Here is a 27,168-nt window from a genome sequence, read left to right on the forward strand (position 1 = left end):
AGGAAAGACACTGAGAGTGAGGGTTCCAAGGAGTAAACCTTTTATATGTCAAAACCTCCATAGTACACACCCTCTGCTTCTGAGTACCTGTATAGCTCTCTCTAAACATAGTATAAAAGCAAATATACTGCTAATGTTCAACAGCTTATTTATATTCATCTCTGGCTAATGTTCTGTGTTACTTTGAGGACCCATCCAAGAGTAATGCTCAGTGTAACAAAAAGACAATAAATCTCCCACCATCACCACCATCTGTAAGGTATGAGCACTTTAAATAACCTGATCAGTTAGAAAAGACTCTGTTAAAAAAAGTGATGAGCGGTATAATTTCTTTTGAAGTGGCCATTTTCTTGTGTCCAGAGTACATTAAATGATGGCAACTTTTCTGGGAAGGGAGGGAGAGTGAGTGAACCTGTATTGCAGCTGAGGTCTCAACTCAAGCTAATGCTAAAGCTTGTGAAGAATAAACAGAAATGGTTTGCTCATTAGCTGGGCTCAGAGAGGTGTTACCCATATGTTTAAAGTGCTAATTATTAGTGATCTTTAAAGGAGCTAATTTAGTAATGGTAAGTGTTACACATTTCTGCTCTTCAGAAGTAGCCTATTAGCCAGGCCTTTATATCTAATATTGACTTTAGGAAGTTAACAGTCAAGTAGGCCACAGTTAGAGTTTGTGTGAAGCATGAGAGAGAGAAAGATGGAGATGGGGTGGACGCAGGCACAAAGCGGGACCAGGAGAGGAAGAGGCACAGCTGCTCTTAAGCACCGTTTGTGTAGAAGGCACTGTGGATGAATAAGATTCAGTTCCTAGGTCACTCATTAAGCACCAGCTGTGTGCCATGCACTGGAGATATGGAGAAAAGCACTCAGTTCCTTCCCTCAAGAGCTTAAGAGTCTAGACAAAGATCTCAATTCAGGGGTGGAGACCTCATTGCAGTGGGGTGCCTGCCATGTGATGTAGAGAGAAGGGAAGCCGGGCCAGCCTGGGGTCAGGAAGGAGTTAGGGAAGGTACTGTGGGGAAGAGGCACACTTCACAATGAAGAAGGGCAGAAAGTGGTCATTGTGAGGAGTGACATTCAGATGCATGCCAGAGTTCGGAGAAGGTAGACCTTGCATCCCCTCATGTAAAGACGGCTCAGTCTGGCCATCCTTGCCAGTTTCTGGCATAACGCCTATCAGTTTGCTTGGAAAAGCTTAATTTTAGTAATTACTGAGAGAGGAGCCCTTTTGTTTTTTTGCACCACCACCACCCCACCCCTCCCTTTCTGCATTAAGATCAGGTGAGCTGAGGCTTGTGACTATCCTTCTCTCAGAAGTGCTATGGCCTGGTGCTGTGGGGGTGAGAGCCTGCCGCACTATCACTGCTCCGTGGCTGCTGCTCGTGGGGTGGGAGGATGCTGCTGGCTGATCTGATGTTTGCAAGTGTCAGTGGTGAAGGACACTGCAGGGAGTCAGCCTGACTGGAGGCAATGGGTCCCCAGACTGGGCAGAGGCAATGAATCCCCACACTGTGCTGTGTGTCTGTTGCTGGCACAAAGCTGTTCCTTCTCTTTCTTGGCCAGATTTGTTCCTTCCGTTCAGCTCTGCACACACTTCCTGCCTCAGTGGCAGGTGTTTTAAGGAGAGTGCCAAGGAACATATTTATAGTCCCTGAAAGAGTTTCCCACAGGCAGTTGCCTCAATAGCTCATTAGCGTCTGTAAAGACGAGACAAGACAATCACTTCCATCTGCGTGTGTGTGTGTGTGTGTGTGTGTGTGTTTCCAGCTCTTTATCTCTCTTACCCTTTCCCCTCTCATCCTTGTCTTGAATTAATATAGGAAAAGAGGATGGAAAGAAAGGACAGTGAGGGGAATAAAGACCACTACCTCTTTGCACCAGTGGGTTCCCTCTCATCCCAGCTGCACTGACAGCATCTTCTCCCAAGAGCTTTCCCCCAACTAGTCCCCACACAGAAGGAGCCATGTCCTTGAGTCTCTTCCCTTTATGAATCGTTCCATGTTGCATCTTCATGGGGTCTTCCCCAAACTCCCAGCCTGGCAGGCTCCCAGGAGGTACCTCGCAAGCAAACATTCCTCCTGCCTGTCTTGGAACCTAGGGAGAAGATACAAAGAGGCCAAGCTCCAGTGCCCCCCACACCCCATCCCACCAGCCACCTCAGCAGGGGCTGTGTCCCGTCCTACCCTGTCTCCCTGAAGACAGAACAGGATGTCTCATGGAGGTTGGAGTCAGTGCCTGCTGGATCCAAATCCATTCCGGAACTATAGCCTTCCTTTGGGACCAGCCAGATTCTACCAGCTCTGGTCCTTACTGTGGCACAATCCAGCTCTCTGAGCTTCTGTAGGCATTTGCAGCCACATCTTTGCTGGAGGCCTTCTCAGGAGCCCAACCTGTTGAGAATGATCAGGTTCAGAGTGAGATCACACAGCCCACCCCTTACCACCATGCCTTTCTAACCCTGCTGTTCTGTTCAGCCAGTAATCTCTCCATCTATAGCACACGGTTTGCTTTCCCCTTTCTCTCTGCCTTGGCATGTACTGCTTCCCATCAGAGCATTCTTCTTTGGCCCCTCCCTTATTCAAAATCTGGTTCAAAGATCACCTCCTGGGGGAACCATCCTGACCACTCACCACTCTTACTCTCTGTCTTCTTAGGACCTGTGTGTGCTCAGTCTCAGTTCAGTATTTCTTTAGCCTCTTTTGCATGACAGGCACTGTGCTGGGTGCTAGAGTAGAGCACCAAGTAAGACATGGTCCCCACCCTTGGGGTATGGTGGGCAGTTAATGGGGGAACAGAATGAAAACCCAGAAATGCCTTTTAGGAGTAACAGAGTACAAGGTATAGTCAGGGACAGCTCAACCTGACGGGGGTGGTCAAACAAACTGCCCAGAAGGAGTGATTCATTAGAGAAAGACTGAAGAGGCAGAATCAACATTATCAAGTGACTGAATCGATATTTGCAATGGAGGGGAGTCTGGGATACGCCTCCAAGGTTCTGTTTTGGTAACTCAGTGGGTGATGGCAGCAGTAATCAGGGTAGAGGGGATATGGGCCAGCCATGTTGGAGGCAAGATGGGAGGATCTTTATCAGCATCTCAGAATCTAAGTTATCTTTTTGTACTGTGTCTGGTAGCTTTCTGGTGTCAGAGGAAATAGGCATTAGGTATTAGGCAGAAAACTCTCAGAGGGCAAAAATTGGGTCTCTTCTCCTAAGGAGCAAATTGCCCGGGATGAGCACTGTGCTCTCCATAGATGTGAGGCTCCCTAGGGTGACAGCCCCTCTCCTTCTCTGTTTCTCATCCAGTGTTGCCCAGTGTTCAGGGCTTTGTACCGTGGGTGGGAGAGCAGGTGTGGCAAACAGGCATACGCCACTTGGATGCTCTATCCTCCAGGGCTATCTCAGAGATGGCATCTTGGCCTGTAAATATGATCAGTGGCAGTGCTTGTGGTACTGAGAACAGTTCCAGAAGGCAAGAGGGGTCTGAGGCCTGGTGTAGAGGAAGATTTGTTGTGAAATTAAAGCATCTGGTCTATGAGAAAGTGATTTAAACTACCAAAATTCTGAGCAGTTTGAACAAGTGTTATTCATAAAAGTTCCTACCATAAAAAAATATGACATGGTCTAGTCTCAGTGCCCTGGAGGAGGATAGCCTTCCTGGATAGCCTTTTTATTCCAGAGCTGGATTTGAGTTTTGGGTCACAGAGTAATGGCTGAATCTCTGGAATCCTATGCGGGGGGTTGGCCGTGAGCAGAAGCCCTAGATCAGATTTTAGGGGTTCAGTTTAGACTGGGCTAAAGGATGCTTTTGTCTATCTCCGCTTCTGAGGCAACTCTGGAATACAAAGACAAACTTTAGAGTATAGCACTTTCCTAAACATGATGTGTATTCCTCACCTGAGCTTCTTGTTAAAATACAGGTTCTGTTTCTGTAGGTCTGGGGTAGGGCCTGGGATTCTGCTTTTCTAGCAAGATTCTAGCTGCTTGGTGATGCTTGTTACTTTAAGTAGCAAGCAGTTAGGACTCATCCTTAAGGCTTTCCTCTGGACTCCTTTGCATTCATGTTATCCTGTCTCTGACAATAGCTCACTGTCTTGTCTGCATGCCTACTTACCTCTGCCTGGAAGCCTCCTGGAGAGCAGGATCCATTTCTTACTTGTCAAAGTATAACCAAAGCTTAACATAAGGCCTCACACATAATAGGGTTCAAGAAATAATTGATAAAAGAATGACTCTGGGAATAGGAAATTGTCCAAATAGTGCCCAAACTAAGGTTTGGCCTAATGAGCTCTTGGAACTCTCAGCTCTAAGCCAAATCATTTTTGTGTGGCAGATCAGTCAGTCTTTCAGTGCCACCATGATCAAGCCTTCCATCCTGGACACACAGGGTTGGAGTGGAAAGAGGAGATGGAGACCAGAGCACTGGGCAACTTGCTGTCTCAGTAGCTAAACAGGGTTCGGGCCCATTTGATGCAACATTAGAATACTTAACACAGTAACTTCTAAGTGCAAATTAAGGGGGAGTGACTGCAAACCAAAAGGAAACAAAAAGCAATCCATGGGTACCCTGGCAGCTTTCACCTCCAAATGTTCAACAGTGGCTTATTTGTTTTTTGTTGAAATCAGGATTGCTTCCTAAAGAAGGTTACCTAGATGATGCTCCAGCTCCCCTGAGAGACTCCCTGCTATCCCAGAGCTACGGAACCACAGACAGGGCCTGTGACAGAGGGCCAGTTGTGCTCCTGCCTCAGGGAGCCACACAGAGGCTGGGAGCCAGATGAGGGTGATTGGCATCTTCTTGCATGGGAACAGTGACTAGGAAAATGTGAAGAGGAGCAGGCAGCAGCAATGTGAGCATAGCCCATTTGGAGTGAGGAGTAGGCAAGAGTGGGGCTTGGAGAAGACCCATGCTGGAGATCCTGGGGCGATGGCAGTGGTAACTTTTACTTCCCTAATAGATGTAGAGCATTTGAACGTTGCTAATTAACAGAACAGCAGGCTTGTAATTCTGACAGCAGCAGGACGTGAATGGGGTGGGACTAGCACTGAGCACCAGCGAAGTGTGTCTTTGTCCATAAGATAAAGCACAGCATTCATGTTGGGTCAGGTCCATGAGGGAGCCCCCTGGTTCTTTCTTTTCCTGCAGTAACTGCAAGAGCACAGTGGCTTTTATTTCTTCCCAGGCTTTCTTTAGAGGTAGCAAGGGACCTAGGGTTTATAGTCTATTAGTGCCATCAAATATACCTTTATATCAGAGAGAGAATTTGCCATTCAGGCCTGCCTCCTTCAAAGTGTGATGCCCCTGGAAGTTCTCCTGTCACTAGTCTCTCATTTTGGTAACTTGGCTGTCTGCAAAATGGTGCGATGTGCCCTGAGTATTCCAGTTTCTAAATTGATTCCTGGGGAAGAACGGACTGGAAGTCCAAGGAAGAGTTGTTCTGTCTTCCTGAAGTATACTGAATCATGTCAGGAAATTGGTTCTTTCAAAGCATACTGATCTGATAATCTAAGGATCTCAAAGGCCAATAAATATGAGGAAAAGGTTTAAAAAGTCTCAGAATGCTAGAGCTGAGTGGTACTCTGGAGATCATCTGCTCAGATCACCAGCATTTGGTGTGACAGATGAGGCCACTGACCTTGTGCAAGTCACTTTAGGAAAGGTTAACATTTCATTCATATATTTATTTTGTCATCAAATATTTATTGAACATTTACTATGAGTCTGTGCAGACATGTACCTAGTAGTGAAAACATGTTGCTATTTCATTGGTTCTGTTTGAGTTAGTGTTCAATGAAGTTTTCCTTTCTTACAGATTATGTATGACAACTGGTTTCACAAGGGCCATGGGGTTATTGATACATAGGATCTTTAGCCAGTGCAAATAGGTTTTCTATGCAAGGTCACCAACTTCTGAGCTGCTAGACTAATTAGTTTAGCTCTACTTGGCTTTACATAATACATACATTGTTGAAAAGTTATTTGTAATTCAATTTCTGGCAAATAGGAAACTAATTCAAACCACTAAGGCAACTTTTATTTAAAGAGACCCTGGATCACATCCTTTTATAATGTGAAAAATGTTGTTGCTGTTGGAAATGATTATCCTTTAGTTAGGGATTTTGTAAACCTGGACCCTTTAGGTTTTCTTATGGCTGGACACACAACCTAGGAAATAGCTCAGCTGTGGTCTGAATTGGATGGGGAAAACTCCGGCCTGGGAAGAGAAAGGACCCCCAATCCCTGCCAGGAATCATAGACCAGCCCAACCCAAGATAGTGACATATACTTGGAGCAGTAACTGCAAGCTGCCTGGATCAGCTGCTCCTCTTCTCTCAGGCCTTGGAGTCTGGAGTGGAGAAGGAGGAGGTGGGGCTTGATGAGTGGGGTCTGCAGAATGGAATTCCAAGCGCTCTCTCTCTGTCTCTCTACAGGTGGGAGGTGGTAGGATGGGTAACCTTTTGCTTCTGTTATAGCATTTTCTTCCTTAATTGTCTGGGAACTGTATGGAAATTAGAGCCATCTTGTATACTTTACTGGGCTTCCCTTGGGGCTCAGCTGGTAAAGAATCTGCCTGCAATGTGGGAGACCTGGGTTTGATCCCTGGGTTGAAAAGATCCCTTGGAGAAGGAAAAGGCTACAGCGACTTTCATTTTCTGTATACTTTAACATGGTAGAGCAGGAGAGAAACAACAGTGGAAGAAAATAGGACAAGAGTTTAGGAGACAAGAGGGTTATGTGGATTGTTGTTATACAGTAATATTTCATTAGCTTGGGTCTTGCTGTTTTTGAACTTGGAAATAATCTGGAAGGACACAGAACTGAAGTTTAACTTATTAAGTTTTTTTCTCTAGAAATTAATAGTGTATGTAGTGATGTCAAGGAGAATGTTTTAAAACTGATGTATAGAAAGATGTATTCCATATATGAAAATAAAACTTTTGATGCAGATATATCATTCTGTGCACATAACTCATGTGTTAAAGATGATCTCTGTCTAGCTGGTAAAGTCTAATAGGACTCTTCCTTGCCCAGGAAACTGAAGCTTATTCTTATTGCATCCTGGTGAAAAATTATCTATGTATCTATTTGTAATTTTTTACGATAATTTATGTTGACCCTTGGAGAAGGCAATGGCAACCCACTCTAGTGTTCTTGCCTGGAAAATCCCATGGAAGGAGGAGCCTGGTAGGCTGCAGTCCATAGGGTTGCGAAGAGTCAGACATGACTGAGCAACTTCACTTTCACTTTTCACTTTCATGCATTGGAGAAGGAAATGGCAACCCACTCCAATGTTCTTGCCTGGAGAATCCCAGGGAAGGGGGAGCCTGGTGGGCTGCTATCTATGGGGTTGCACAGAGTTGGACATGACTGAAGCGACTTGGCAGCAGCAGCAGCACATTGATCCTAATTACTTTCTACTGGTGAGGTTTAATAGCTTTCCTTTGTTGGAAGATAAAGTCAGAGCATAAAGATCAGTACAAACAAAGATAGAAAGTACAAAAAGTCCTATAGTTAGAACTTTCTTTTTATGGTGTTATTTTTTTTCTTCTATTGCCCACAGTCTTCTCAAAGTGAGCCTTGCAGCTGGTTACTTCAGCATCAGCTGCTCTGGGTCAGCTTATAAAGAGAAGCAACTGATGAGCAAAAAGCATCACTGTCTACATTTAGTGAAAAATGAAAATGAGGAAATAGATGGAAGGGTCAGAGATCCTTTGTAAATTTGTCTTGGGCTAGCATATGACCTCTTACCATGGACACTGGCATTCTGAGCCTGCTTCTCCTCTTTGGTTGAGTGTGCAACTGTCTTATTTCCCTTCTCTAGGCAGTGATCTTAGTCCTGGGGTGTTGCCAAAATTCCCAACAATTTTGGATGCTTGAAATAGTCAGTGATTAGGAATTGAGACGCTTTGAGCAAGACCATCCTTCTCAACACGTTTCTCCCCTTTGTAGATTATCAGGTTGGGCGCACAAGGGAGAAAGCAAGTGGAGAAAGGCATTGAAGGGGTGTCCGTGGTCTCTAGCTCTGTCTCACTGAGCCCACACAGGGCTGCCTTTCTTCTGGGGTCCCTCTGTGCCATGTTCCTGAAGGTGGTACACAGCAGAAATTCCATTTACAGCTTGCAGGGCTCTGAGTGTGGGCTGGCTCTCCCTGAGAGTCCTCTGGGGTACTCAGGATAAATGACAAGGGGTGGTGAGATGGCCTGGAGTTTGTATGTGTGCATGTGTAAGCTGAGTCCTCCCTTCCCACACATCTAACACCAGCCTGGGTTGTCCTTTGCTTCCTGAGGTTGCTGTTTCTCCAGGCACATTGTTATTTTCTATTCTGTGTGAGCCCCAGGCCTCTGCCTCCAGCCTCCTAACAGGAGCTCAGCTGGACCCCAGAAATGACTTTCCACCTGAGAAATGAGATTTAGGCAGAGAGTGAGCTGCTGAAGAAGGGAGTGCATTTGCTTCCCGTGGAATTGCCATTGCTCATCAGTCGTTCATGTGGACTGATGACAGTGACACTGAAGGAAGGGAGAAGAGCTGGAAAATGTTTTGCTCGACTTTGCTTCTCAGGAATTTTCACTTTTTCCATCTGTAAAATGAAGACTAACAGTTGCTATGCCACATAGAGGAAAAAGCAAAAGGAATTATTTAGGACATTGTGGTCCACCTTGATGTTAACTTGACTTGTTCAACAGATATTTACTGAGTGTCTAGTGTGTAACATTCACTATGTACCAGCCACTGTGCTAGCACTGGAAGTACAAAAACGATTTCCAAAAAGCCCCCATCTTCAAGTGCACAGCAATGGGGCTGTAGTTTTGCTCCCAGGACATGGTACTTTGTGTATAATTGGGGGGGTGGTGAGTTGCACTGTCCTCTTCTTGAAAAGGACCCAGAGGGGCATACTCTTGGTCACCCCTGTGGACTGGCATCATGTCAAAGTGTCCTTTCTGTTGTGGAGCCTCTCCTGCTCTTGGGCTAGGCTGTGGGCCCCAAAGAGGGCATTATTTTCTGGCCCATGAGGGGATTGAAAAGCTAAGGGGGAACCGAGGGATTCAGTCTTTTGACCCCTTTCACTCTAATTCCTTCTGTTTTATTCTCTGACAGGCTCTTTTCGGAATGATGGTTTGAAAGCTTCTGATGTCCTTCCCATCCTAAAGGAAAAAGTGGCCTTCGTGTCTGGTGAGTGTCTATGCAAGTTTCCTCTGTTACAGATCTAGAGAATTTGTGTGTGTGTGTGTGTGTGTGTTGGGAATGTGTGCAGGCATGCACTTCTTTGTGTGCTAATGAGAAAGAGGTGGGGGTGGTGGTGATGTTCAAAGCAGCTGCTCCTCTCTCCAGAGGTAGGCAGAAAGGGAAAGGAGCACTTTGGTCCCCACTGGGTGTCCTGGAGGACATTCACAACCAAAGGTGGGTCCATCATGCACCCACGCACATCCACCTCACCTTGCCCTACCCTTCCAGGCCTGTCAGGCCTGTGGGAGCTGCTGAGGCCCCTCTGAGAGATGCAAGGGTCTGTCCCCTTCACACCTTCCCACAGGTTTTATTTAGTTTCGTCTCTAAGTGGGTCAAGGACAAGAGATGTAAATTTTTTTCTGGCTCTTCCTTATCTCTTCTTCTAGCAAAGGGAACTCAAGTGAGTAATTGTATCTATTTTTTGTTTTTCTGAATAATATTCATTTCTGACTTTTCTCTATAGCATGTCTTGTGCACCCAGTCCTTTTAATGTCTAATTCAGGGATCAGCAAACTATAGCCTGTGTTTTGCTGCAGGCCAGGCACTTGTTTTTGCAAATAAAGTTTTATTGGAACATAGCCCATGTTTAGTAGTGTATTAGCTTCCTCTTGCCACAAACTTGGTGGCTTACAACAATAGACATGTATTCGCTCACAGTTATGGAGGCCACAAGTCCAAAATCAGTTTCCTGGACTGAAATCAAGATGTGAGCAGTGCTGTGCTCCTTCCAGAGGTTCTGGGGGAGAATTTGATTCTTGCTTCTTTTAGCTTCCGGGGGCTGCCAGCATCCTTTGGCCTGTGGCCATGCCACTCCCGTCTCTGCCTCCTTGGTGGTATTGCCTTCTGCTCTTCTGTTTATGTTAGATCCTTCTGCCCCACAGTAAGGATACCTGTGACTTCACTTGGGGGCCCACTCAGACCACCCAGGATAATCTTTCCATCTCTAGAGCGCTAACAATCACTATCTATAGAAACTCTTTTTCCAAATAAGGTAACATTTACAGGTTCCAGAGATTAGGGCTTGATATGCTTGGGGGCCATTATTCAGTCTACTACCAGTGTTGCCAATGGCTGCTTTGTTGCTGTAATAGCAGAGTTGAGTAGTTCTACCAGAGACCAGATGACCACAGGCCATCTGACCCTTTAATAAAAAGTCTGGTAACTGCTGATGTAATTGAAACTGAACTATGAGGTGTACCAGCATCACTATGGGTGCCAGTTCTAGGCCATCAATATAGGCCTCCTGGCTCAGAGTCTCTAGCAGGGGCTGAGGGAATGGCAGTGTGCATAGCCAGGGATCAGATTTTTAAAAAATACACCCAGGTACTTAGGCTTCATAGATTGAACTTTTGTTTCTGGATGATTCTGGCCATCTACAAGGAGTGACAATGGAATCACAGGGAAAGAGCCAGCAGAGTCCTTCAGTGCAGGGGTTCACTCCATAGGCACTGCTGGGCGCACTGATGGGTGACAGCCAAAATGGAGAGAAGGGAGAAAGGGGGCGGGGGGGTTGAGGAAGGAGAAACCAAGCAGCAGGTGTCTCCCACCTGACTGGAGGGGAGACTGATAACTCAGAGTGTAGGGATGGGAAGTGAAGGCGGAGTATGTGATGGGAGTAGTCAAGCCTTTGTAAGTACTAAGTGCATTCTATATTAGTATTAGTAGTAGTAGCAGTAGTAGTGGTATCCTGGTGGCTTAGACGGTAGGGAATCTGCCTGCAATGTGGGAGACCTGGGTTTGATCCCTAGGTTAGGAAGATCCTCTGGAGAAGGGCATGTCAACCCACTCTAGTATTCTTGCCTGGGCAGAGGGACCTGGCAGGCTACTGCAGGTTACAGTCTATGAAGTCGCAAAGAGTCAGACACGACTGAGCGACTAAGCACAGCAGTGTAGTGGTAATAATAATATAGTGTTTTGCTACTGTTTTTGCTGTTAGAGTGGCTGGGAAGCTCCCCTTCTCCATTAGCATTAGGCACTGGTATATCTTATTAGGTAATGAGCCCCTGTCACTGAAGAAGCTGAAGCTTAGGCTGGATCCTTGACTCGATCAGGTGGCAGTGAGTTCAGTATGGGTGGAGACAGAAGACAGCCTCTGAAGCCTTCATAGACTTGGATCTGAGTGCTCACTGAGCATTTTGGGAAGACCTTGTGTAGAAGTCTTGGGACTGCTGAGTAGCACCAGGGCTCTGACCTCTACTGCTGTCCATCATCTGGGCTCCCAGGACATGGCCACAATCTCTAGGGAGCCAGAGCGTTTCTCTTCCTCTTCTTTAATGCCTTGAGCCTGTTTAACCAGGTGTCCTACCTCTTCCCAGGTGTCCTGCTCATCCTTCCATTCTCTTATGCCTGAGGCTCCCTCTATCTGCAGTGCCTTTGAGCCGTTCCTCTGCTTCCCAAGTCAGTTCCCACTTTGCCTCCTCCTGGAGGTCATCCTGGCTTTAATGCATACCTTCTGAGCACCATCCTGTTGGACAGCAGTTCAGGGCATATGAATGCAGACATGTTACAGTCTGGCATCGGGACCCTAGCTTGATTGTTTGTGGCTTATTTTTTCCCATGTGAATTCCATTAGAGCCCTGGAGCAGGGTCCAGCCAGCCCTAGAAAAGAGCTTTCCAAGCGTCAGGAGGTTTCCTCAGGGTGTACAGAGCAGCAATGTGCCAGAAAGATGGTCAGTCAAGTGAGAGGCAGGTAGCTGCTTCCCAGAATGGGACCAAGGGGGCCAGTGGGCAACTCATGCCCACGTGTCCACGTGGGCCACCCTTTCCCCCGACAACCACAAGTCTGTTCTCTATGTGAGGTAAGTCTTATTCATTTGCAAGTGGTGCTAGGAACTTTGGGGTTTAGGGAGTGTTGTCCTTCTGTGCCTGGTAAGGACACTGAGGGTGCCAGAGAGATGACTGGCTGCAGCTAAAAAAAAAACCCCAAACAAAAAACAAACCAAAAAAGGCATTTGTATCCTAAGCTTTTAGAAGACCAAACACAAAAATAAAAATAAAGAAACCCAGAATTAAGTAATGCAGTGTACCGGATCCATGTCTCTCTGAGAAGAAGCCCTGCAGGAAGTGTTGAGCAGAGAAACCAAGTGCTGGTTAAGCCCCCTCCCCTGCTGGTGCCCTGGTGTGGCCAAGGCGAGGGGAAGCTGTGCTGCCATGGGAACGGGCATTTGGAATAATCCAGGGCCCACCAGTGTGTGGGCGAGTGCACGTGTGTGCAACAGAATCTGTGGCTGTGCTCAGGCAGCCTGCATCGTTCCAGCCCTGCCCCATCCTGCTCTGTGTTCTCAGCCATGGGCTCTCCCTCTGCTCTCTCTCCAGCTTCCTTCATGTGCTTCTGCCTCCCACTTTCAGCACCCATTGTCCCTTCTCTCCAGCCTCCCTGTGCAGACCCTTTTCACCCTGTTCTCTGTGTGTGCTCACACCCTCATCTGGCTCCTCCCGATGTCCCTCTTTGCCACCTTATCAACCATCAACATCATGCCCCTTGTTCTCAGAGGAACTCCACACTGCCGTGGCACCACCATTTATACTCTGGACCCATGTCTCAAAGCATGTTCCATAGAAAAACAGGTACATGAGATGATCCTCAAAAAAGAAAAAAGGGCTTACTCTCAAGTAAACTTGGGTAATGCTGCCTATTGTAGCCACCTTCTTGGAGACTGTCCATTCAAAACATGAAAGCATTTCCCAAAATACAAATAACACATTCTCTTAAAAATACCCTGTGTATCCATCAGCATCTTGCAGAACTACAGTTGTATGGGCCAAACTTTTGGTATGATTCCCTAGAGGTGTTTTTCTTGTCCTCCTCCAAAATTACCCTAATCTACTTGTCCCCACTGGAGCCTGGTTCCCCCTGAAAAATATGAGTGCCATCTTCCTCCACCTCAATCAGCAAAGCCTTAACTTCCCTTGCCTTTGAACTTGCCTCCTACCTAGGCCTGTCCTGCCCTGCTTTTGCAGAAGGAGATCAGTGCCTTTTCTAGCACATCAGACCACTCCCTCCCTATTTATCCTCTATATTCCCAGCCTCTATTCCCAGCACCAAAGCCTCAATTAACTGGCAAACAGCAGGTGTTGGATAAGTAAGGGGATGGCGCTGCTGAAGATCCTGCCATCATCTCTATCATCTTTTAAAAACTTTGCTTTTTTTGTCTCCACTGTCTGGGGCCCACTCCACAATGCACCTTGACTTCAGCAAAGGGTTCTCATTCTTTATCTCTACTTAGTGCCCTCTGGAACCTCAGCACTCATGTTAATTATCAGTCAAATCCTACAGCTTCATGGCTCCTCAATCTCCTTGGCACTGAAGTCTTCCACCTCCTTACTGTAGCCACGCACATTCAAGACCTTGACCTTGATATGTCTGTCTGTAGCCTTATCTTCTTACCCATGACTGCTTCTGGTGTTCCCCTATCAGTTGGGGAAGTATGGATATCAGGTAAATAAAACATATGCTGTTCCCTCTCTTTTGAGAACTCACAAAGAAGCAGGCCATTTTCCTTCCTCCCCAAGTCCTCCCCACTTAATCTATGCATGAGCTCTGTTCTGCCTTTGCTCAGGTTACAGGCTAGCACGGACACCATGGCCAGACCTTCAACAGAGCTCTCATTAAAGCCAGATACCTGCACCTACCCTTAAACCTACATCATACCCAGTCTGGCTGTCCATTCTCTAGGAACACTCTCCAAAGATGGTCCATCCTCCCTTTCCCCAGTACCTCAAGCCTACTCTGACCTTCAACACTATTTTACCTAGAGAAAGTGTCTCCTAGGCAGGCTGAACTTTTTGTCTTTCTAACTTATGTCTGTTTTTTCCTTCCTGTTTGAGTCTACCACAGACAAAAGGTCAGGGCCCCCCCTCTTGTACCTGTCCTGAAGCCTTTATCCATCCCTTGTCTCCATTTTTTCCAGCACAGATTCTCTTCCTTTATGCCTGTTCCTCCTTTTCTTCCTACAATCTTGCAAGTTCATCTTCCTTCTGAAAAATACCTGGCTTGGTCTGGCTGCCCACTCTGGACTCCATATCCATTCATTTTTCCTGGAGGGAAGGGATTCCACTCCCCTGGGTCATCTCCCCCACCCTCCCCATCCCATGTCCCCCGCCACCACTCACCACCATCTGGAACCTTCTGCAGCCAAGATTATGAAACTCTTGACTCCCAGGTAAGAACTGGCTTCTGCTCAGGAGGGACAATGCCCACATCCTTCCAAGCCTCTTAGGTAGTCTTTGCCATCACACCAACCTTGGCTCCCCAGGTTCCCTTCTCTTAAACCATCCACAGAAGAAAGACTGTGAGAAAGGCAATAGCTGCAGTTAAAACCACCCAAGAGTGAAAATCTTTCAAATGAGGTCAACACTGCAGGCGAAGGTTGATAGTGAGGGAGAGCCTCCTAGCTTTGAGGAAACTTTCCTCTTGATCCCTTTACTTCCTTTTCCCCCTGTGAAGGCAGTTGGGAGATGGAGATCATTTCCAAGGTAGATGAGATGAGATTGGTCACCCATATTCAGAGCTGAGAGCCTGTGGTTTTTAAGGTTTGAAGTTGGGGGTCAGGATCCAACTCTGCGGTGTGTGTACACAAATACGGCTGGGTGGGGGCTGCAGGGAGGGGGGATGGTGGTGGTGAAATATTTTTTCTTCAGGGCCAGATCTCTCAGTGGCCATGATCTTGTTTGACCTTTTTCTCCTTGCAGCCTTCTTATTTCTTCCTGAGGAGTATCCTGCAATGAGTTGGACTTTGTTTGTTTAGACTCCCTCTGTCTTGTGATTTCTGGACCCCACAATCAGAGGGAAACAATATTCATGAACTCATACTTGAGTGGGATCCTGGGAGGCTTGGAAAGTGCCCTTCTTCAAGGCGCTGACCTTTAAGCTTGCTTTCCAGTACTGGTGGTGGCCTTGCCAGCCTTTCCTCCCTCTTGCACTGGATCCCTTTGTAGACCTGCTCTGGGGCTGTCAGGTGGCAGCCTGAGATCATGACAGAGTCTTCTTTGTGAAATGGCCAGTGCCTGTAAGGACACAGTTACTGCACCTTAGCTTTGTCCTCATTTAACCTTTTTGGGAAATTTGGTCCTGCTTCCTAATCATAGCATCCACTAATGAATAAATTTTTAATCACAGAATAAATCAGGAGTAGAAAGTTTGGAAAATAGAGGAAAGAAAAAGCAACCGTGTAAAACCCCAGCATCCTGATAGCAAACAATGATCATTGTCGCAGTTACTCCTCCCCACTTTTTTTTTAAACCAGATGTTTAGAAGACATTTGTAATCATAGTGTGTACATATGCATTTGCAGTGATTAAGACCTTGAGCATCCTATTTCCAATGAAGATTCATGGGCTTCTCCAGCAAGAGTGACAGGTGGCACTTAGGCAGGCAGGCAGGGGTGGATCCTTGGCTGTGTAGACCACACTTAGGTCTTTTCTATGACCCTAAAAACCTCCTAGCAATGATGTCCCAGCTGGATGCTTTAGGGGCTTCTCACCACGGTATTCAGTTAACCCTGAGCACTCTGCTCATAGAGGTCTGCAAAGAGAAGTAAACTGGAGGTTGAATTTCCAAAGACCATAGCACTTTGATTGGCTTGTTTTCTCAGTAAGAGCAAGTATCACCTCCTTCATTATCATCTCGTATTTGTAGAGAGTACTTCTCAAAGTGCTTCGCCATGTGCCATCTTATCAAGTCTTGCAGCAGCCCTGTAATGTAGTCATCATTATTTTCATCTGCATTTTGCAGATGAGGCAACAGAGATGTCAAAAGACTTGCCCAAGGTCACGAATCTAAACTCCTTGCCCTTGCCCAAGGCAGTGACCAGATTTCTCTGGGTACCATCTTTCTGCCTGTTTTATCTAGCACTCAGGAGAATTCTTTTTCCTCTGTGGCAGTTTCTAGCTGGTTTTTCTTAAACATCCTTCTCTTCCTTGCAGGGGGCCGTGATAAGCGAGGTGGACCCATCCTGACCTTCCCTGCTCGCAGCAATCATGACAGAATAAGACAGGAAGACCTGCGGAAACTGGTGACCTATCTGGCCAGCGTGCCAAGGTAAGGTGAAAGTTCTGCAGGGGAGAGAGGGGGAAGCTGGCCTGATGCAAGTAAGCTGTCTGCCCTTGGAATGGATTCTAATTATTTCTGTTACGTCAATACCTATTGTTTACCTCATTCCCAGCATTCCCATTGTTACTGCTGGGATTCATATGAACAAAGTGGAAGCTGGATGCTGGAACCATGGGCAGAGGTGAAGTTTCCAGGCTTAGAGGACCAGGACAGGCCCTGGAACAGGTGACAGTGTGGCCTGTGGGGGCAGGGATGGGAAGCCATTCTTTGCCTTGGGGAAATGGAAATTCTGGCTGATTCCACTCTGGCTTGTGTAATGGATTTTTTTCTAAAAAACCTCTGGCTTTTGAATATGTTTGTGGCTTTTAGAGTTTAGGGCAAATAGCTCCACTTATATCATTCAAGAGGCAGCCTTCAGCTCGATCTAGGTCATGAATTTTCAATGGGGGCAATATTGCCTCCAAGGGGGATGCGAATTGGTTCTTGTGTACGGCACACACACAAAAAAAAACTTTCATGTATTAAGCACAGTTAAATATATAGTGCATAAACATATATACAATATATTCATGGTATTAAAATCTCATTGGGGCTGATTAAGGAAAAAAGTATAAAAAGCCTCTTTTGTGGCAGGATGATGATTTTAAAAAATGATTGAGAAACACTGGTTTCTGAGTGTTTCTAGGTGGTGCTGCGCTCAGAGGGTGGCAAGGTAGACATGCTAGGGACATGGAATTTATCTTTTAAGAAGGTGGAGGAGAGGCCTTTGCATGGTTAGAGGAACATGGAATGTGAGAGCCAGAAGAGCCCTGAGAAGTAATCCAAGCAAATACATGTCGTGTTTTACTTTGGAAACAACATCTGTGTGGGATTGGAGTTGCTTACGGGGTGGTGGTGGTCAGTGGCAGAGCTTGGTTCAGAGCCCTCCTGACTCCTACCCTGGTGTTCTCACCATCCTTGTTCACGGTCAGTGAGAACTCTGTTCTCTGACTTAGTGGGGTTGGAGTCTGTCAAGTGTTTGTTGTGGCAAATAAGAAGTGGTGCCTGGGGCTTTTAGAACTTTCATCTTGTCTCTCTGCATTTTATAGAGGAAGCAGTAAATTGTACAGAGGAGCTCTGCCTTTGCAGGGAGACCTTGGATAATTGTTGAACGTGCTGATTAAGTTCTTGAAACAGATGTCAATTGAGGCAATCACTGCATTTGAAAGAGCTATGGGGGAGACACATGTATAAGGATTGGTGGATGGTGGTGGGCAGGTGGTAAAGGGGATTTAAGGGCAGTCATCAAATGCTTGGAAGGATGTTGAACAGAATGAAGAGCTCTGAGCAGAAGGCTGTGAACAAATAGATGTCAAATGATGGCTTTTTTTTTTCTTTATGGTATCCACAGAGAACCAGAATAAAGGTAAGAAGTCTTAAGCTCCAATGAAATGGACTTAGGTTGTATCCAAAGAAGAGCTTCTAAACTATGAGTATAAGAGAGTTGGATAAAGAATAGAACAGAAGGTTCCCCGCCTGCACCCCCGCCCCGCTTAGGAGGTCTTTATTCAGAAGAAATATTCCCATCTGTCTTGGAGGCAAGGAGATGAATTAAATAACCCATGATTGATGTAGGTAATTTAGCAATTTAGCCATTGAGGGGCTAAGCAATTTTAAAGGCATCTTTCCCAAGTATACTACTAACAGGCATAACACCAAGCATTTCCTAAAGCAATTTACAGGAAGAGTTTTCATGGGGACCCATGACAGACTCTTAGTTCTTTCAGAGTCAGAAGAAATTTGGGATCCTGAAGGGTATGTTTTTGTTTCTGATAGGTTTATCACATCCCTGAAGCTAATGCACACTCTTCTTTTCTTTAATAGTAAGCGAAAGAATTGGAAGAACATTTTATTAATTCTGACTGTTAAGCAAAGCTGGGACAAAAAGGATTGGAAGCAATTAAAAAGGAAAAGATTTCTACTAGGTAAAGGGGAACAAAACTCAAGAAGAGCTGGGAGGAAGGTCATGAAAAAGTATAAACAATAGGTTATTATGGAAAGAGCATAGTAGATTCAGGCTTTTTGCTTCCCTGAGGGTAGTCCTAAGCATTGCATCCTAGGCTCCTGATAACAGAAAATGTTCACAGGTTCTGGCAGGTGGGAGGCAAAAATGCTGTTGCTACTTTCAGTGGGAAAAATTGTTCAGGGATGCCTGCTGCCTCCCTCCCAAGGGGCCTATGTTTACCAGGAGTGTGTGTACCTGGCAGGCTGAAGAGCTTACCAACTAGTCATGCCCACCTATCGCCTCCTAGTTCTGTTGGCCACAAGTTCACACATGATGACTGTTGGAAACAAAACCTTGAACACGGTTATTCCAATGACAGTGAGGTCTGGGGAGGAAACTGAAGCACTTAGCACACCAGATAGTGTTTGCCATTCTTCTGCTTAGCCCTGGCTTTGGAAAGAAAGGAATCTGCAAAAATGAACAGCTAGATTTAGGCAGGTGACACTGACTAGAAGAAATAGACTCTTCTGGGTCATGGCCACGGAGGCTATAAAGCTAGGCTTCTGTCAGGTGGAATGTGCTCTTCAGACTGGGGTAATCACCTGTGGGTGACACTCATTTATTCAAGCATTTATCATTTATTTATTTTACAAATATTTAGAGCCTCTATAAGCCAGGCTGATTTAGGATTCATGGTGAGCAGGAACAGGCATTTTGAGAAAGTTAGGAAAAACCTAAGTATTTGCCTACTGAGTGCCAAACCAGTGACCATAAAGGACAGTACAGTATATAACTGTGCTGGTAGCGTAGGGATGAAGCAAGAGAAGACAAGCAAACAGGGTCAATAAGTGATGAAAGAGGATCCCAGAATCTAAGGGACCAATCAGCTCGATGGCCACTTTGGGCACTGTTCTAGAATAGGTGATTAAACAGAGGGTTGTGATAATTTATGAGTTATTACAGTGTGCCCTTTATAAATATGAAGGGTGTGATTTTCTTTCTGGTAGGTTTATCATATCCATGCAGCTACTGCATACTCTAAACAGAAAGTGAACAATTAAAAGAACTTATTTCTGACCTGTTAAGCAAAAGTGGGACAGAACAGATTGTAAGCGATTTAAAAGGAAAAGGTTTCTGCTAGCTAAAGGGAACAAAAACCCAAGAGAGTCTGGGAAGAAGGATGGTTGTATGAAATGAATGGGAAGAAAAAGTCCCAACAGGTTATGTCTGGGCCACTGCATTCAGTCTGCTACACCGAACCTTGCCAGCTCCTTTTTAGGAGCTATGTGGACCAGTTAGAATATTGTCAGGAGAGCAGCATACTAAGGGATCCACAAACTGTTTCTGCAGTTGAAGGATGTTTTCTGGTGGGGGTGAAAATGGAAGACAAGTGACTCCTGACTTCAGGTATCAGGAGAGCTGTGCTGCCCCTAAGAGGCGGGAACAGGCATGGTCTCTGTCGCATCAACGGGTAGAAGTTAGAGAGGTCGGGACCTGAAGTGGAGAGACGATCTGCCCAGGTGGGAGCTGTCCAGCACTGCTGCCGCTGCCCCTGGAGAAAGTGAGCTTCCTGTCCAAGACTTCTACAGTGGGTTGGAGGCCGATCAGATCATTTCTAAGAAACTTCCCTGCCCTGAATTCTGTGTTTCTATGATACTGGGGGAAAACACGTTATAGACATCTATAACCTCAAAACAGTATTACCACCCCATAAACATACTCTCTTTCTCAAATCCCCTAAATTATTTAAGGCCTGGAATTTCGCTTCAGATCTTGTGTGTGTCTTAAATTCTAAGAGAACTCTTTTCCAGTCCCCTTGCATTCTGGGTGGGGCTAAACATGATTCTAGAGTGTGACTGTGACAGCAGCAGTTACTCTTTTGGAATCCATCTCAGCCTGCGATGAGTCCTTTCCAACTTCCCTTTTTTGCTCCTGATGAGTCTGAACATCTATCTCCTGGGGCTTCTCCGAGATTTCTGTTATCTTATTTTGAGGAGTGATGAAATTAGGGTAGGAAGAAAAGCCTTAAAAGTCTCCTAATTCAACTTTCTGATAACTTCATTCACTTAATTCAACAAATATTTATTGAGTGCCTACCATAAACTGAAGCACAGTTAGGGATCTTGGTAAACTTGTGTTATCTTTTCTCTCATCCATCCTATACTTATCTGACTTTTTAGTCCTTCTGCCTTGATATCTGCTTGTAATTACTTTTACATGAAAGGAGTGGGAAAGAAATACTCAGAAACAAGCAGTGGATGAGTGTCCCTAGAAACTGAGAGACAAAATCTAGGCTGAGAGTAGTTGCCCGAGCATTGCTCATAGTACGGATAGTCTACCCACTGTGATTATTGGGAGTTGACCATATGCTTGGAATAGAAATTTCTAAGTATCTAGTAAAGAAATCCCAGGTTATTTTTATTGCATTGTATTCTTCCTCTTCTTCATTGTTATCCTGCTTTGTCATGATCAGCTTTCTGTGGCTCCTCTGGGCACTGATTGTTAGCACCTTGATGTATCTGGCACTTAATAGCAATGCTGCTGAGATGCTGAGTGTTCTAGCAGGGAATACAGGTATCACACTGGTGAGGAAAAATGACAAGAAATAATGATGGGATATTCTGTAATGTCAATCAAACCAACGTGCCAATATTCAGCTTATTACCTGATAATTTGTTCTTATTCTACAATTTCAGCAACAGATAAATTGGGCTTATAGCCAGCACTGTCTTTGTGCAGTGTCACCAGAAAATAGAAATAAATAGAGAGGGCCAGAAAGTTAAAAGATGAAGGGGTGAAAGCTGCAAGGATTTCCTCCCACTGTATTCAGCATGAGAGAACCCAAGCTATGGAATCTATCATCACTGAATGTGTCTGTTGTAAGGGCCTGTTGAGATGTGCCGGTGGTATCTTGCCCTTTGATCTGAAAGTGAAAGTGAAAATGAAAGTTGCTCAGTTGTGTCTGACTTTTGCAACCCCATGGACTACACAGTCCATGGAATTCTCCAGGCCAGAATATGAGAGTGGGTAGCTATTCCCTTCTCCAGGGGATCTTCCCAACCCAGGGATTGAACTCAGGTTTCCTGCATTCCAGTCAGATTCCTTACCAGCTAAGCCACCAGGCAAGCACACAAATACCAGAGTGGGTAGCCTATCCCTTTTCCAGCAGATCTTTTCAACCCAGGAATTGAACCAGGGTATCTAGCACTGCAGGCAGATTCTTTACCAGCTGAGCTATCAGGGAAGCCCCATCAATTAAAGAAGACTGCAAAGAATGTGATGTAAAGTTCAGAAAATAGAGCCAATGAAGACATTTGCCTAAATCTTATCCTTTTCCAGATCCCTTTTAAATATCTTTTATTGCTTACGTATGCTGCTGCTGCTGCTAAGTCACTTCAGTCATGTCCGACTCTGTGCGACCCCATAGACAGCAGCCCACCAGGCTCCCCCGTCCCTGTGATTCTCCAGGCAACAGCACTGGAGTGGGTTGCCATTTCCTTCTCCAATGCATGAAAGTGAAAAGTGAAAGTGAAGTCGCTCAGTCGTGTCTGACTCTTTGCGACCCCATGGACTGCAGCCTACCAGGCTCCTCTGTCCATGGGATTTTCCAGGCAAGAGTACTGGAGTGGGGTGCCATTGCCTTCTCTGAGAAGAAGGGTGGATGATTCTAATTATGGTGGGCAGTGGTGTCCCATCAAACCTGTGTCGTCCAAGATACTCTTTAGATTCTAAGTATGAAGGTTGTTGCAGGTGGGAAATGCAGGTGGTGATTGTCTGAAGCTCAGGTTTCTGCTGGCCAAGACACCCGTGGTGGCTGTGGGTGTGCAGGGTGATGGAGGTGGGGGTTGGTGCCTCAAACTTCCTCTCCCATGTATGTGTGCTCAGTTTTAGACACACAGTTCTATTCATTTATGCTCATCTGTGGATGAACAGTCAAAGGTTTTTAAGTGTGAATTACACTGAGGGATGCTGTGAAAAAATTAAAGCACTGAAGACCTTGGAAACTGTTTAAAGAGATGAGTGAAAGTCTGTAGTAGGGACCCTGAACATATAAACTGGATAGGTGGGGGTGGTCTCCATTGTATTCTAGGGTGCTCATCCTGTTCTGTTTCCGTGGGTCTGAGATGTTTCTTTCACTCAGTCATCTGCCTGGAGTGATCTTGCATTGCTCTGATATCAGAAGCATGATTCTGGCATTACTTAGCAGTCAGCCGATAGGCATTTTGAAGTTAGTTCACTTTCTTGACCATGCCACTGCCAGACTTGGCAGGTGTGTGTCTATGCTGGTGTCTCCTGAGGCAGAGGGCCCAGGGGGTGCTTGTGGAAACCCTGAAGAGCCTACTGTGATGCTTCAAATGCAGAGACAAGCATTTGTGATTCCCTGGAGAACAATAACCTGGACAATCAGAGTCAGAAACCATGTGGTCATAACGTAACTATGAGAAGCTGCTCTCATTATTCCAGAAATGCTTCCAGTAAACGCCTTTAGGTGATGAATCAAGGACCCAGCACTGGACAAAAGGACCCCTGATGGAGAGGGGAGTGTTGTTTTTTCTTCACGTGCATCTTCAAGGTGACCCATAGAAGGGACTTTGGACATTGCCACTGACTTGTTGGGAGTGGAACTATGGACTAGTAGAGGAGGAAGGAGTGGCCTCAAGGACAATTACTGATCTTGGAAATTATGCAGAGTGTTCCAGCCCAGGAAGAATGAACCTCTGAACCTTCCCCTCTGGGAGGAGAAATGTACATGTAGCTGACAAATTTCCTCACCTATAAAATAGGCACAGATATCACCAGACATAAAGGTAGTGGGGATCACGTAAGAACACATGTAAGGTACCTAGCCAAGGTCTTGGCACACAGCAGGGGCTGATGGCCGATTTCTTTCCCTTTTCTTGCTTGGCAGTGGGGACCTTGTTTTGTTATTTGTCCTTCACTGTGTCTAGCACAACTTTATCAAAGTCAAGTTTGTGTGTCTTAATCGCTCAGTCATGTCCAACTCTTTGTGATCCCATGGACTGTAGCCCACCAGGCTTCTCTGTCCATGGAATTCTCCAGGCGAGGATACTGGAGTGGATTGCCAGTCCCTGGCTTCCCTGGTGGCTCAGATGGTAAAACGTCTGCCTGCAATGCGGGAGACCCGGGTTCCATTCCTGGGTCGGGAAGATCCCCTGGAGAAGGAAATGGCAATCCACTCCAGCACCCTTGCCTGGAAAATCCCACGGACAGAGGAGCCTGATAGGCTACAGTCCATGGGGTTGCAAAGAGTCGGACATGACTGAGAGACTTCACTTCACTCTCCAGAGAAACTTCCCAACCCAGGAATCGAACCCTGGTTTCCTGCATTGCAGGCAGATTCTTTACCATTTGAGCTACAGAAAAGTCCTTAAATTGGGCCTGTCCCATGAAAGTCGCTCTGTCGTGTTTGACTCTTTGTGACCCCGTGGACTATACAGTCCATGGAATTCTCCAGGCCAGAATACTGGAGTGGCCTTTCCCTTCTCCATCGGATCTTCCTGACCCAGGAATCGAACTAGGGTCTCCTGCATTGCAGGCAGATTCTTTACCAACCGAGCTATTAGGGGAAGTCCCTTAAAGTCAATGTTACAATAATGGTTAAGGTTAGAATAAGAGCTAAAAGGAATAGTAGTAATAGTAATAAGATCAGTATCATCTAGGAGTATATCATCACTATAATAAATACTGAATTAATGGATATATATATATATATATATATACACCTAATAGTGTGATGAAGTCTTGGCCTATTTTAAAATTAGAAAACTATTTATTTATTATAAAAATAAATGCAGAAAATAGAAAAAAATTTTAAGTCACTTGTAACTCTACCCTCTAGAAATATAAACAATTAGTATATTGACATTTTTCTTTCTATCTCTTTTTATTGGAGATTTTGTAAAGCAGAATTGAATCATATTGTTTATTTAATTTTGCTTCATGTTTTATCCCACTTACTATTATACCCTAAGAATATTTTCATAACATTTTATGCATAATAGTATATCTTTGGATACACCATATTCTAATTAACCTTATCATTAGATAGCCAAGTCATTTCTAAAAACTTCATTGCTATAAATGACTCTCAGTAAACTTCTTGGTGTATGAACCTTTGTCTACATTTTAAATGGTTTAAATGGTTTCGTGGCAATTTTGGATTTTTTTAAGGCTAGTGATCTGCATTGCCACGTTTCTTTCCAAATTTCCCAATTTATAGTTCCGGTATGCCTTGCTATAGACTTCCAAGTCTTTTTGTTTCTCCAAATTTAAGTTTTTACACTCCTCACTGACCAGAACCCCCTGTGAAAACATTGTCATTACCATCATCAAGAACCCTAATTTAGGGTTATGCACTTAAACCTATCCCTGGATTTGAAAGAATAAAAGAATTGCCCTTTGGGGTCGTCCAGGGGAGGATTCCTTTAACTTGCCTAAACTAATAGGAATGTTGAAAGGGGGACCATACATTAAAGTTCAAATCTGATAAGAAATCTATGATGACTTAATTGCTTTTGCCCTTGGTGAATCTTTTGTTTTGCCTCTGGGTATATTTCATCTCCTTGGCTGGTTGTGCACTGAGTTCCTGGCTTGGCATAAAGTGGTAGTTAATCTCCTCTGCTCTCGTCTGAGCTGAGGTCCTCATCTGCCTTCCGCTGAGAAAGTTGGGTCTCCTTGGAGTTTGTTTCTGGGCAGCAATGTTGAACGAGCCTCTAAAGCTTAGGTACAGTCATTTGCTCGCTCTCTTAGGATTCAGAGATCTATGGCTTACCGACAGCAGGCTGATTAGGAAGCTAATGTTGCTGTTTCCACTTAGATTAGGTAAACTTCTGCGTTGCAGGTGAAATAAGTTCCAGAGTATTCAGATTTTTCAGGAATTCATGCTGGGGAATCAGGATGATTTAAATTTCATTCAAATTCATTTGTCTGGAATGTTGTAAGTGAGGGAGATCCCTAAATATGGATACCAGAGAGAGAGCTTGGCATTGAGGAAGAAGGATGTATTTTTCACTTTGTGGGTTCCAGATTTGGGGTTGTTTCTCCCTCCCCCTTTGGGGCTTTCCTGGTGGCTCAGACGGTAAAAAATCTGCATGCATTGCAGGAGACCCAGATTCGATCCCTGAGTCAGTAAGATCCCCTGGAGAAGGGAATGGCAATCCACTCCAATATTCTTGCCTGGAGAATCCTATGGATTCTGGGACCCAGCTTTCTGTAGCCTGGCAGGCTACAGTCCATGGGGTCACAAAGAGTCAGACACGACTGAGCAACTAAGCATACGTATTCCCTCTCTCATTATGTAAATATTTTCAACATGTTTCTATTTCTCTCTTCACCTGTCATTGGTTAGGTTCTATCAGATGCCCCTCACTGGTATTTGGGGTTGTGTATGTTTCAGTTCTGTTCAGTCACTCAGTCACGTCCAACCCTTTGCAACCCCATGGACTGCAGCACGCCAGGCTTCCCTGTCCATCGCCAACTCCCAGAGCTTGCTCAAACTCATGAGTCGGTGATACCATCCAACCATCTCATCCTCTGTTGTCCCCTTCTCCTCCTGCCTTTAATCTTTCCCAGCCTCTGAGTCTTTCTAATGAGTCAGTTATTCGCATCAAGTGGCCAGAGTATTGGAGTTTCAGCTTTAGCATCAGTCCTTCCAATGAATATTCATGACTGACTTCCTTTAGGATGGACTGGTTGGATATCCTTGCAGTCCAAGGGACTCTCAAGAGTCTTCTTCAACACCACAGTTCAAAAGCAATTCTTCAGTGCTCAGCTTTCTTTATGGTGCAACTCTCACATCCATACATGACCACTGGAAAAACCATAGGTTCAACTAGACAGACCTTTATCAGCAAAGTAAGGTTTCTGCTTTTTAATATGCTGTCTAGGTTGGTCATAGCTTTTCTTCCAAGGAGCAAGCATCTTTTAATTTCATGGCTGCAGTCACCATCTGCAGTGATTTTGGAGCCTAAGAAAATAAAGTCTGTCACTGTTTCCATTATTCCCCCATCTATTTGCCATGAAGTGATGGGACCAGATGCCTTGATCTTAGTTTTTTGAATATTGAGTTTTAAGCCAGCTTTTTCCCTCTCCTCTTTCACTTTCATCAAGAGGCTTTTAGTTCCTCTTCGCTTTCTGCCATAAGGGTGGTGTCACCTGCATATCTGAGGTTATTTCTCCCAGCAATTTTGACTCTAGCTTGTGCTTCATCCAGCCCAGCATTTTGCATGATGCACTCTGCATGCTGCTGCTGCTGCTGAGTCGCTTCAGTCGTGTCCGACTCTGTGCAACCCCATAGACGGCAGCCCACCAGGCTCTCCTGTCCCTGGGATTCTCCAGGCAAGAACACTGGAGTGGGTTGCCATTTCCTTCTCCAATGCATGAAAGGAAAAAGTGAAAGTGAAGTCGCTCAGTCGTGTCCGACTCTTCGCAACCCCACGGACTACAGCCTACCAGGCTCCTCCGTCCATGGGATTTTCCAGGCAAGAATACTGGAGTGGGGTGCCATCACCTTCTCTGTAGAAGTTTAATAAACAGGATGACAATATACAGCCTTGATGTACTCCTTTCCCAATTTGGAACCAGTCCTTTGTTCAAAGTCCAGTTCTAATCGTTGCTTCTTGACCTGCATACATATTTCTCAGGAGGCAGGTAAGGTGGTCTGGTATTCCCATCTCTTGAAGAATTTTTCACAGTTTGTTGTGATCCACACAGTCAAAAGGTTTAGTGTATTCAAGGAAGCAGAAGTAGATGTTTTTTTTTTGGAATTCTCTTGCTTTTTCTATGAGCCAGTGGATGTTGGCAATTTGGTCTCTGGTTCCTCTGCCTTTTCTGAATCCAGCTTGTATATCAGGAAGTTCTAGGTTCACACACTGTTGAAGCCTAGCTTG

At 45.3% G+C, this 27,168-nt stretch overlaps 1 protein-coding gene across 31 annotated transcripts in view; it reads left to right on the plus strand.

Moving 5' to 3' along the window:
* KALRN (kalirin RhoGEF kinase) overlaps nt 1-27,168 on the plus strand; it is a 689,644-nt gene that overhangs the window by 194,510 nt on the left and 467,966 nt on the right. For 30 of the 31 annotated variants that reach the window (XM_019956772.2, XM_019956779.2, XM_070800327.1 and 27 more), the window contains exons 2-3: nt 9,096-9,170; nt 16,149-16,263. In XM_019956772.2, coding sequence (XP_019812331.1) covers nt 9,096-9,170; nt 16,149-16,263 — 190 coding nt within the window. Of the gene's footprint in view, nt 1-9,095; nt 9,171-10,762; nt 12,023-16,148; nt 16,264-27,168 lie in introns of those variants that run through there. The other variant, XM_070800868.1, reaches the window with a different exon arrangement.

This window comes from Bos indicus, chromosome 1, assembly GCF_029378745.1.
Source record: "Bos indicus isolate NIAB-ARS_2022 breed Sahiwal x Tharparkar chromosome 1, NIAB-ARS_B.indTharparkar_mat_pri_1.0, whole genome shotgun sequence".
Lineage (NCBI taxonomy): Eukaryota > Metazoa > Chordata > Mammalia > Artiodactyla > Bovidae > Bos > Bos indicus.